Source organism: Thamnophis sirtalis, unplaced genomic scaffold, assembly GCF_051295495.1.
Source record: "Thamnophis sirtalis isolate CommonGarterSnake01/CBP01778 unplaced genomic scaffold, rThaSir2_p1.2 scaffold_5, whole genome shotgun sequence".
Classification (NCBI taxonomy): domain Eukaryota; kingdom Metazoa; phylum Chordata; class Lepidosauria; order Squamata; family Natricidae; genus Thamnophis; species Thamnophis sirtalis.
Window position 1 is genome coordinate 1,602,112 of NW_028261385.1, and position 12,570 is coordinate 1,614,681.

Sequence of the window (12,570 nt, forward strand, 5' to 3'; positions counted from 1 at the left end):
GGGAATACTGTTTCCAAGAAACAACGGAGGTCACAGGAGTCTTGGGGTGTCATTTATTTGCAGGGCCTGGAACAAGGCAATCCCCCCCCTCCCCCAGGAGAGGGACCCTCCCAAGCCCATTGCACAAGCCTCTGGCTAATTATCTCCTAGGACCAGCCTTATGGTTTCTGGACAAAATCTCCCCAATCACTGTGAAGCTGTGAAGTTAACCCCCCACCCCTTTACCCACAGCTGGTGTACCAGCCTTGAAAACCAAGGGGTGTTAGGGGGTGGAGTCATGGCATTGCCATTGTATTTAATAAATTTGTATTTGTATTTAATAAATTTATAGGCCACCCAATCCCGAAGGAATCCGTGGTGACCGACCAAAGGGGGGAGTCGGGCTCTCTCTCTCCGGGGGCTTTACCCAAACACTCTACACACACACACACACACACACACACACACACACACACACACACACACACGTTTTCTCAAAATGGTTCCCTGCTTAACAAAGGTGAACAAACATTCAGCTGCTTTTTGGGGAAATTCGGGAAGGCGAGAGACGGATCTGACAGATCGATTGGCAGAAGCTTGATGGACCCTTCGAGTGCAAAGATGCTTATAGGGAGCCTGAAGGGAGAGAATCACCCCAACCTCGCCCGGCTTGCTTGCTTAGTGACGGTGAACGGTAAAAGTAATCCAGCCAGCGGAAAGAGTGAAGATTTGGAACGGAAATCTGACAGGAGACCGAAAGAAGGAAGCAGCTTCCTCTGCCCAAATCGCGAAGCTGCGAGTGCGAGAAGGATGCTAGGATGCTGGACGCCCTGGAGATTAGACGCTTGCGGGAGGAAGACTGCGCGGGGGGTGGGGGGTAGCCAGGGAGGCTGAGGACCCTCCCAGCAGCACCAAGCAGATGGAGGAGGCAAAGGACGTGCTTGGAGTTGCCCCGAAGCCTTGGGAAAGAAAGAAGCCGCTCCGGCAGGGCCGATGAAACGTAGCAGGGAGACAGGTACGTAACAAAAAGGCCCACCTGAACCCCAAGGACCCATTTCACAGAAAGGGACTCACACCTGCCTATCTGAGGCACGGTGACCTCCTGAGGTCCAAGACTTTCCCTAATAACCACCGCTAACCACCACCACCACCCCCGCCCCTTCCCTGGGCTCTCAACGCCCGGAAGCCTGGTGGGCATAATTCACTAAGGCAGTGTTTCTCAACCTTGGCAACTTGAAGATGTCCGGACTTCAACTCCCAGAATTCCCCAGCAGTGGTTAGGACAGTGTTTCTCAACCTTGGCAACTTGAAGATGTCTGGACTTCAACTCCCAGAATTCCCCAGCCAGCTGGCTGGGGAATTCTGGGAGTTGAAGTCCAGACATCTTCAAGTTGCCAAGGTTGAGAAACACTGTCCTAACCACTGCTGGGGAATTCTGGGAGTTGAAGTCCGGACATCTTCAAGTTGCCAAGGTTGAGAAACACTGTCCTAACCACTGCTGGGGAATTCTGGGAGTTGAAGTCCGGACATCTTCAAGTTGCCAAGGTTGAGAAACACTGCACTAAGGGGAACAGCCCCCTCATGGCCCATCCAGGTACTACATCCACGTGGAGGGAAGTAAGCAGTAGGGTACCCCAAGGTTCCACCTTAGGCCCTTTTCAATATCTCCATAAATGACTCAGGTGAGGGAATGGAAGGGGAACTCATCAAATTTGCAGATGATACTAAGCCGGCAGGAATAGCCAATATCCTCGAAGATAGGCTCAGGATCCCAAAATATCTTGACAGATTTGAACAATGGGCTCCATCCAACAAAGCTAAATCTAATGTGGAGAAAAGCAAGGTTTTGATTGATTGATTTGATTGATTACATTTATATGCCGCCCTTTTCCCCGAAGGGGACTCAGGGCGGCTCACAACTCAATCAGGGAAAGGAGGTACAGACAGTGGGATAAAAAAGACGAGACATAACAATACAAAATTTAAAAACACACAACAACCATACCATTCGAGAAGGGGGGGCAAAAACTCTTTAGCCCCAGGCCTGTCGGAACAGCCAGGTTTTAAGGGCTATGCGGAAGGCCTGGAGGGTGGTGAGGGTTTTTATAACTGAGCAGGAAACATCAAAGGTAGAAGTACAGATGATGTGAAACCTGGCTCAAAAACAGGAACTGTGAGAGGGACCTTGGAGTCCTAGTGGATGATTATTTAAACGAGAGTCAGAAATGTGCAGAGGCAGCCAAAAAAGCTAACGCAATCCTTGGCTGTACAAACAGAGGCTTAGAATCAACATCACGGGAAGTATTAGTACCGCTTCATAAAGGCCACGCTTGGAATACTGCATCCAATTTTGATATCACATTACAAAAAAGAGAGAGAAGAAAGAGAAGAAAGGGGGGTAGGAAGGAGGGAGGGAAGGAGGGAGGGAAGGAAGGAGGGAAGGAAGGAGGGAAGCAAGGAGAGAAGGAGAGAAGAAAGGAGGGAAGGAAGGAGGGAAGGAAGGAGAGGAGAGAAGAAAGGAGGGAAGGAAGGAGGGAATGTAGGAGAGAAGGAAGGGGGGAAGGAAGGAGGAAAGGAAGGGGGAAAGGAAGGAGAGAAGGAGAAAAGAAAGGAGGGAAGGAAGGAAGGAGGGAAGGAGAGAAGGAGGGAAGGGGAAGGAGGGAGGGAAGGAAGAAGAAGTAGGACCGTTGTAAGATAAGATGGATCTATGGGATGGTAAGAAAGCAATCTTCAAGTATATTGTCAACAGTAGGGAAAAATTGTTATAAATACATATTATTAATAACAGTTATGAGATCATATAATTGTGAATGTATATATGAAATTGATAAAATTAAAATAATTAATAAAATTTAAAAAAACATTACAAAAAAGATGACAAGACTTTGGGGGGAAAAAATACAAAGAAGAGCAACTAAGATGATTAAAGGCCTGGAAACTAAAACATATGAAGAATTTGGGTTTGGCTAGTCTAGCGAAAAGAAGGACTAAGGGGGACATGGTAGAAATCTTCCAGTACTTGAGAGGCTGCCATAAAGAGGAGGGGGTCCATTTATTTTCTAACTCACCTGAAGGCAGGACAAGAAACAATGGATGGAACTAATCAAGAAGCAACTTGGAATGAAGGAGAAAGTTCCTAACAGTGAGGACAATTAACCAGTGGAACAGCTTGCCACCAGAAATCATGGGTGCCCCCATCACTGGAGGTTTTTTTAAACAGAGTCTTGACAGTCACTTATCTGAATTGATAAGAGCCGAGGTGGTGCAGTGGTTAGAGTGCAGTACTGCAGGCCACTTCAGCTGACTGTTATCTGCAGCTCAGCGGTTCAAATCTCACCGGCTCAGGGTTGACTCAGCCTTCCATCCTTTCAAGGTGGGTGAAATGAGGACCCAGATTGTTGTTGGGGGCGATATGCTGACTCTGTAAACCGCTTAGAGAGGGCTGAAAGCCCTATGAAGCGGTATATATAAGTCTAACTGCTATATAGGTTCTCCTACTTGAGCAGGGGGCTGGACTAGAAGACCTCCAAGGTCCCTTCCACCTCTATTCTGATTCAGAGGTATATCGCTGATACACTGTGTGGGTCTTCATCCAGCATCAACTTCCAACTGTAATGAGCACAAGGTGGGGGGGGGCATGCCCACAGGCCCCCCCCCAATTGGGGTCTCAGTCTCCAGGACCACGCAGGTACTCACCCCCCCCCACCTCCAGGTCATAGGATTTCCTTTCCTTTGAAGTTCCAGGGCTGCCCTGCCTCACTTCCATCGGAGCAGCAGCCGCTGCAGCCGGGAGAGCAGAGCCCCCCCCCCCCGGGGGGGATCCTGGTCCCAGTGTGGCCGGGAAGAGCTCCTCCCCGTGCCAACTCTGCCTCCGGAAGGGGGCCAGGCCTTTCTTAATGCTCCCAAGGCAGAACGGAATTATTAGGCTGCTGCTTTAAGAGTCCCCAAAACAGCACGGAGGGACAGTTGAGCCTCTAAAGAAGAAGAAGAAGTCCGGCCACTCTTCCACTTAAGGTGCCGACACCTCCCTTGTTGTGCTCACCCCCCCTCTTCCAGGTCAAGGGCCTCCAGCGTTGGCAACTGCTGGACTTCCACTCCCAGCATTTCTCATGAGTTGAAGGTCTTCTTCTAGGCGGCTTGCAACACTTAAAAAAACCACCAGAGGAGCCCCCCCCCCCAACTCTCTGCAAGGGTTCACAGAACCTGCTGGTGGGAGATAAAAGGGGGAAATCCAGCCATCTTCACTACCACAATGTCCAGGAAGGGAACCGGCTGACCTCCCGGGGATCAAGGCCACTCTCCACAGAGCGGTCGGTCAATAGTCAGGTTTCGCAAGGGCATTGCCCTCCACCGTAAGCCTCTACTAGATCAAGCAACAAGACGGGGAAACACGGAGGCTCACTTCTCTAATACAGTGTTTCTCAACCTTGGCAACTTGAAGACGTCCGGACTTCAACTCCCAGAATTCCCCAGCCAGCGAATGCTGGCTGGGGAATTCTGGGAGTTGAAGTCCGGACGTCTTCAAGTTGCCAAGGTTGAGAAACACTGCTCTAATACATCAGGAGTTCCCATGCTGGTCCAGCCCCCCCACAAAATGGATCTCTTCAGCTCCCAATAAGCGACGTCCTTCAGCCCTTCCAGATCATCTCTGACCAGCATGCTCCCAGATTTCCTGGTGTCACACACACACACACACACACACACACACACACACACACACACACACACACACGGGAGAAAACACATTCAGACGAGCAGAGGAATCAGCCCTCTGTGCAGCTTCCCCACCCCCACCCCCACCCCCTGCCTGTTAGGAAAGCCGGGCTGGAATCCCATCCAAGGGATTTTGGAGTTTCAACTCCATCAATGAGCCGAGGTGGCGCAGTGGTTAAAGGCAGCACTGCAGGCTACTTCAGCTGACTGCTAGTTCTGCAGCTCGGCGGTTCAAATCTCACCAACTCAAGGTTGACTCAGCCTTCCATCCTTCCGAGGTGGGTGAAATGAGGACCCGGATTGTTGTTGGGGGCGATATGCTGACTCTGTAAACCGCTTAGAGAGGGCTGAAAGCCCTATGAAGCGGTATATAAGTCTAACTGCTATGGCTATAATGAAGAGGGAGGAAATCTGGAAAAATCCCAGGATTTTCCTCCTTTTGGTGGCTGGTCCCTCCTGGACCTCGCAGGCAAACACCTGAATAGGCCTGGACCCTTCCCAGCACCGCAGGGGGCACAGCCTGGATAAATAGAAAGGGGACCCCAATTGCCTCCTGGCTTCCCCCCTCCTGAACTGACCCACAGGAAATATGGGGGGGGAAGCCCCTCACGCACAAAGAGGGGCAACCTATGGGAAACTCCAGGTCCCGCTTGGGAAGGCATGAGAGGAGAACTGGAAGGGATCCATGGCCTCACTCACCCAACACAGCAGAGAAACGTCTTCCTGCTCCCCCTGACCCTAATCCTACCCCCCCTTCCCTCCTGCAGCAGGAGGACCCCTTGCCCCCCCCCTGCAAGGGAGGGAGGGATCAGCCCTGTGTCAGGACCGGACACAGCTGTGGCCTCAGAGCAAGGGCCAAGCACAGCCTGTCCTACCCCTCGCTAGAGCCCAGGGGTCAAGGGGGGGGAGGGAACCCCCAAGGAAATACTTGGAAGGAGCTGGCAGCCTCTCTTCTGCCTTGTTTCAGGGGGATTGTGGGGGTTGCAGCTCTCTGATCTCTGTGGGGTGGGGTTGGAGTGGCAGGCTTGAGTGGCAGGCTTCGGCCAGACAAGGTGCTGCCGGACTCTGCCCTAGACAGGCAGGGATCTCCCCCTTTGGGGGTGGGGGGTGCCAGCCGCCCAGAAGCTCCACAGCCGAAGGCCCAGCCCAGCTGCCCCAAGCCAGGGGGAGGGGGAGGGTCTGCCCTTTAGGCCAAGGAGCAAGAGGGGTTTTCCAAGCGGGGGAAACCTCGCCAATCCGCTTGCCTCCAACGAGACTCCTTGGCTGGGCTCATCCGTTCCAAAAGAAAAGCAGGAAACCGACTGGCTGCTCTGGCTGGTGCTGGGGGGAGGACTGGGGTGGGGGGGGGTGGGGGGGGACAGGAGGAAGCCCTGGGACTGACTCCAAGTGTGGGAAACCACAGAACTGCTGGTCGTTTTGCCCAAGAACCCTCTGGGAGGAAGGCAGGGGGCTGTGGGGGCCAGAGGGGAAGCAGGGAGCCCCCCCACCATGTGTTGGCTTCCAAAAGCCTTGGAGGGTCGGGGCTGAACTGAAAGCTGCCCCAGGGGCCTCTTCCTGGGATCTCTGGCCCGGCTTCAGAGGGGGCCCTTCTGGGCGAGGACCATGGACATCATCTCCCCCAGGGACACCTAGCAAGGTGGGCCCAAGACAGCCTCTGCCCCCCCCCCTTCCCATGGTACAAATGGGGCCAGAGTAGAGCTGGGGTCCCGATTCCTATCTGCTGACCCTCAGCCTCTTTTGGCACAGAGGCCCCCTGGGAAGGGCAGACCAGCAGCCTCCCCTCCCTCCACGCTGGGGCCCCTCCCTCTTCCAGACCAATGAAGGCTCAGGTGGGGCCTTGGAGGGGGGCAGGATGGGTCTTCCCTCCCTTGCCCCCCACCTCCCCCTCTCTGCTCACCGCTTCCTGGGGCCAAGCTCTGGGTTCTCGATCTGCGCCCCACTGAGGTGGTCATGCCCAGCCTGCCACCAGCACCCCAGGCAGTGGAGGCCTTGGGCGGAGGCACCGCATGGTCATCAGCACAGTGGCCAGCTGGTTCAGCCCGGAGTGGGCGGGGGGGATGGGAGCTGCACCCACACTCTTGGGGCCAGAGGAGCAGCGAGGGGCTGTGGGGTGGGAGGGGCTGGAATGCGGTGGAGAATCCGAGGGAGAGTCGGTTGGTGACAGTTGGAGGGAGAGGAGGCTCGGCCTGGGAGACGGAGGGAGACGATGCTGCCTGCAAGTGGGGGCCAGGCACACCGGGCCCTAAAGGCCCCCAAGGGAGGGGGCAAAGGCCTTTCTACCAGGGGCCCCTGGGTCACACAAGCCAGGGATTTCCACCTTGGTTCAGCCCAGAAAGAAATCCGCTTCCATGGCTGTTGGGCGCTCCCACTTTCCAGCCCCATCCAGGGGCAGGACCGGCTCCTAGCAGGTGCCCCTTTCAGAAAGCAGAACGAGGGTCCCGAAAGGAATAGCCCACCTGGGGAGAGCCCTTACACACCACTGCTTAGCCTTCTGCAGCAATTAAATCCCAAAGAGGGATATTTGGTTCGTGTTTGTCTCAAGAGCCTGAGAAATCTGGGAGCAGCCAGGAATACCAGCAACGGATCCCTGGGCACACCGGGGTGGGGTGGGGGTGGGGGAGCTGCTTTGCACCAGGGCTTATGTGGTCCCAAATCACTTGTGACCTCTTCCTCTCTGCCGGCCTTAAAGGCTGCTCTGGACAAAGCAAGGCGTGACTCAAACAATGTGCCCCTTTCCTGGCTCCCTCCCAAGACGGTAGGAGAAGGAGCCGTGTCCCTGATGCGGAAGGAGCCGGTGGGAGGGGAGGGCTGGCTGCCGTCCGGGAAGCCCCCAAGAGGCTTTCCGGGCATTGGCCTTGGCACCCTTTGCATGCGGCTCACACGGAAATGGATCAGCCACTCTGTGGCGGTGCCCTTATTCCTCAAAAGCACTTGATTCACGGGTGGGGTCCTATTTCCCGCAAGAGGGAGATGCCCCTCCCCCCAGAATCCAGTCCCCCCCCCCCAGAACTGGGAGGAGTGGTTTCCCCGTTCTATTTTCAGTCCATCCCCTCGCAGTCTGACAGGAAACTCTTGATGTACAAATGTACAAATCCAACTTTCTCGTTGTGCCTCCTGCATTTGGATGGAGGTTTGCAAAAACAACGAAATAAAACCTCACCACCCCCCTCAAATGCTTTTGTGGGGTTGGGATTCTTTTTTTTTTTTTTTTTAGATATTTTATTTTTATTTCCATTTCATTCTATACAATCACATGTTTACTGTGCATAACCGAGGCATATAACATTGGGTAATAAACACAGCCCTCACTTTTATAGAAAATGCCCCCTACAATACAAACCCAATATACCACCTTAGCCCACCATACACCCTCTTTCAACCCCCTCCAACTTTCATTCTTCCTTCTCACACACCCCTCTACGCCTACTTCCCCTCCCCCTCTATCTAACCCTAACCCTATCACTCCCTCTCTTCATCCATTCCCTCCCTTCCTTCTCCTCCTCCTCTCTCTCCCCCTCTCCACCCTCCTTCTTCTTTCACTCAGCTCCTCCCTTCGGTATACTTCTATTACCTTCCAATATATTCAGTTTGTTCTGTTTTGACACTAACATTAAAAAACCCACAGTATACAAGTGCAATCATGCTTTAAAATTTAACACATATTATATTTCCCCCCTCCCCCCCTCCCATTCTTGAGGCAAGACCCTCTGCTGACCTGGTCAACCGATGTGGTGCCCACCCAGCCCCAGGACTGCAGGACCAGCCAAGGGGGAGGAACTGCCAGCCCCCCCCTCTTCCCTGGCATTTGTAGGAGGCTGAGCTGGGGGCAAGGAATGGCTACCTGCAATGAAGGATTTACCTGCCCGTTTAAGCCACACCTGCCAATGCCAAGGGCTTCAGGTGACTGGCCACGCATGGCTTCTGGGGGGAGGGGGAGGCCTGAGGTTTTGGGCTCTGCAGGATGTGAGGGAGGCGAGGAGGGCGTTGCAGGAGCTCCGGCCCCCTGCCCCACTTGGAGAGCCCAGGAATGGAGCCACACCATGAGCTCCTGCTCCAGAAGCAGCTCAGGAGTGCTACTTATCACCTACAAAGCCCTTCATGGTAGTGGGCCTGGGTACTTGAGAGACCACCTACTGCCAATTACCTCCACTAGACCCATACGATCGCATAGATTAGGCCTCCTCCGAATTCCATCTTCCAGCCAGTGCAGACTGGCAACTACCCGGAGGAGAGCCTTCTCGGTGGCTGCTCCGACCCTCTGGAACGAACTCCCCGTGGAGATTCGAACCCTCACCACCGTCCAGTCCTTCCGCGCCGCTTTAAAGATCTGGCTGTCCCGGCTGGCCTGGGGTTAAGATTCTAACCCCACCCGAATTGTGTGACTGTTGTGCTCTCTTTTTAATATGTTGTATTGTCTCCATGTTGGAGTATTGTTTGTCTCCCCCCCCCCCTTTTTGAACTGTGAGCCGCCCTGAGTCCCCCCAGGGAAAAGGGCGGCATACAAATAAAAGGAAAACGAAAAATGAAAACGAAGGAGTCAGCAGTGGTGGTGGGAGCCTCCTTCCCACCAAAAGAAGGCTCTCTATGGAAGGGAGGGGCAGAACAGGGAAAGCCCCCTCTTTTGGGTACCCCCATTGGGGAGGGGGAAGAGGGCTCCCCACTTCCTGCTTGTAAAACCTAGCTGCAGAGGAGGCCAGGCTGACCCTGTCCATTCCCTCTGGGAAGCCTTCACACCAGCCCCGGAAGGATGTGGCATCTGGCCCCGAGGGGGCGTTCTGCTCCCCTGGACATTTGACCAGAACAACAGCGGGGTGAGCTGGATCCCCTGGCAAACCTCGGGGTGACTTTGAGCAGAGGCAGAAGAAAGGAACTCGGGGTGTCCACTCAGGGCTTGGCCTGGTGCAAGCACGGCCACAGCCCAGTGGGAGGAAGGGGGCTCTTGCAGGCGGTCAGTATGAGCAAAGGTTGCCGTCCTCTGCCCGCCCTCGCAGTGTGGAGCGAGCGAACCTGGGAACTGCAAGGGCATTGCCCTGCTCTCCACCTGCTCTGCGGGGCTTCCCCGTCGGATCTTGCCAACTCAAGCTCTCCCAGGCCTTGCTGGCCTACAAGGGGCTCGTGATCTCCTTGGCCCGCCTTGGCTTTCGCCTACGCACACGATGCCCAGGGGAAGGGCCCGACTCTGAGCTTCTGCGGAGCCTCTGGATGCTGGAAGACAACGGAGGGATTTCACTGGAGGAGGGCCTGACGGAGCATCCTCCCACAGTCCTGATGGAGAGGGACTATGTTCAGAGAAAGAGAAATACTCTGCACACACCCCATACTCAAGGAGTAGTCCTTAATGGCGCTACATCTACGTGGAGGGAAGAAAGCAGTGGGGTGCCACAAGGTTCCCTCTTAGGCCCAGTAGCAATAGACTTATATCCTGCTTTGCAGCCCCTCTCTAAGTGGTTTATAGAGTCAGCCCATTGCCCCCAACAATCTGGCTCCTCATTCGACCCACCTCAACTCATCGAATCTGCGGAGGATACTAAGCTGCCAGGAATAGCCAACACCCTAGATGCGAGGCTCAGGATCCAGAGGGATCTGGGCAGACTTGAACCCTGGGCCCTATCTAACAAAGCAGAGGGGATCCTGGGGATGGGGGGGGGGAGAAGCTCTCTTCACTCACCCTTTGAGGTCTTCCTGTCCACGGATGGCGCAAATAATGGCATCCCGCCAGCAGCCCCCACCAGCGCAGGATCAGCTCCTGGGTCAGAGAGGAAGGGAGGTTACTGGGGGAATCTTGTGGGTCCTCTTCTCGCCCCGGAGGAGGGAGGCAGACACGAGTCACCTGGCAGGTCTGATTATGCGGCTGCCCGGCTGCCGCCAGCTGGCCAGGCCTGTGTGGAGCAGGTGGCTGGCGCTGGGGCCACTTGAGAGCGGGGGGAGGGGCTACCTGGCTTGCCTACTCCAGGTGTGGAGAGGGGGAGAGTTTCCTTACCCGGGTGCCAGTCCAGGCCCGCTTGCCAGCAGTAGGCGCAGGAGCTGTTTCTGGGCCAAGAGGGGAACATCGGCCCCTCCAGCCCTCAGGCCCACGGCTGCTGCTCCTGCGTTCTTCTGAGCCCCCCTGCTGGGACACCCACCCACCTCGTCCCCTCCCAGCAGCCCTGGGTAAAAGGACCCATCGGGGGTGTCCAAGAAAAGCCCCCGCCCCCAGTCTCTCTGGGGTGGAGTGAGGGGCCCTTCCTGACCTCCAGCCTCACATCCCTGGCCTGGCACCTCTGCCTCTCTGCCTCACCAGCGCCCTGCAATCATGAATCTCTTCATGAAAATGGGAGCACAGGCAGTGGCACATAGAAATGTACATGCTATTTATTTCTTTATTCAATTTTTTTCCCCCCACAAGTCTTTTTTATTTCCATTTCATTCTATACAATCACATGTTTACTGTGCATAACCGAGGCATATAACATTGGGTAATAAACACAGCCCTCACTTATATAGAAAATGCACCCTACAATACAAACCCAATATACCACCTTGGCCCACCATACACCCTCTTTCATGCCCCTCCAACTTTCATTCTTCCTTCTCTCATACCCCTCTACACCTACTTCCCCTCCCCCTCTATCTAACCCTAACCCTATCACTCCCTCTCTTAATCCATTCCCTCCCTTCCTTCTCCTCCTCCTCTCTCTCACCCTCTCTACTCTCCTTCTTCTTTCACTCAGCTCCTCCCTTCGGTATACTTCTATTACCTTCCAATATATTCGGTTTGTTCTGTTTTGACACTAACATTAAAAAGCCACAGTATACAAGTGCAATCATGTACTTTAGAATTTAACACATATTATATCTCCCTCTCCCCCTCCCCCTAGATCCCCCCTCCCTTCCCTCCCCCTGACTTCCCAGAGCCCGTACATGGTATACCTTTTTGACAATCACAGTCTAAAATATCTCTACATTGAACTCAGCTTCTTACTGTTACCCAAATTTTTAACAGTTTAAGTTATTACTGATGTTAAGCATAAGCTATCTGCAGTTTTATTCAATTTTTATAGTCATTCGTCTCAAAGCAGTGACCTAGGACCATGATAAAGAGTTACAGCTTATTCTGTGGCAGTTGAGAAAGAAAATGTCTCCTCTCTTTCTCCATCTCCTCCTCCTCCTCTTCTCTGGACAGTTGCCTTCCCGCACGTGTTTAAAGATTTGGGAGTGAAGGTCAGTGCAAACTGACAGGGAAAATACACCTGGGACTATTAACAATGGGATCTCTCATCAGTATTTTAAAAGAAAATATTTCGCCTACCACTTTCTTAATTTTTTCCTTGAAAACATTTTGCTTCTTAATTTTTTTTATTTCTTTTTTTTCTCAATAGATTTTAGACTGTGTTTGTTAGAAATCCATACCGTGTACGGGTTCTGGGAAGTCGGGGGGGGGGGCGAGAGGAAGGTGGAGGGGGGTTGGGGGAGAGGGTGGAGGGAGGGAGGGGTATATATTAGGCTAGACAAGAATTTGGTGGTAAACTAGAATTATTTTGATATACAAGAAATTGTACTTCGATGTCTTACTGATTGAGGAATGATGAAATGTTTGCCTTAAAAGAAATAAAACTTTTGAAATCAGAAAGGAAAAAAAAAGTCGTAACTGCGAAAACGTTTTGCTTCTCAATCCAAGAAGCTTCTTAGTTGAGTTCCAGGGAAAGAAAATCCAGATGCCTTTTGGAAAATCAGCTCTGGGACAAACATGACTTGGAGAGCTGAGAATCTCCAGAGACATTTCATCCACAAAAACAACTCCCCCCCCCCTTTGCCAATATGCTAAAGCAGTGTTTTTCAACCTTGGCAACTTGAAGATGTCCGGACTTCAACTCCCAGAATTCCCCAGCAGTGGTTAGG

General features: G+C 53.3%; 1 protein-coding gene across 1 annotated transcript in view; it reads right to left on the bottom strand.

Annotated features, from left to right (window-relative positions):
- Positions 1 to 10,808, bottom strand: part of LOC106542843 (phospholipid-transporting ATPase ID) — a 54,311-nt gene extending 43,503 nt beyond the window's left edge. Inside the window, exon 1 of the mRNA XM_087715192.1 lies at positions 10,361 to 10,808. Coding sequence (XP_087571318.1) covers positions 10,361 to 10,403 — 43 coding nt within the window. The 5' untranslated portion in view covers positions 10,404 to 10,808. The remainder of the gene's footprint in view (positions 1 to 10,360) is intronic.
- Positions 10,809 to 12,570: the final 1,762 nt, after the last annotated feature.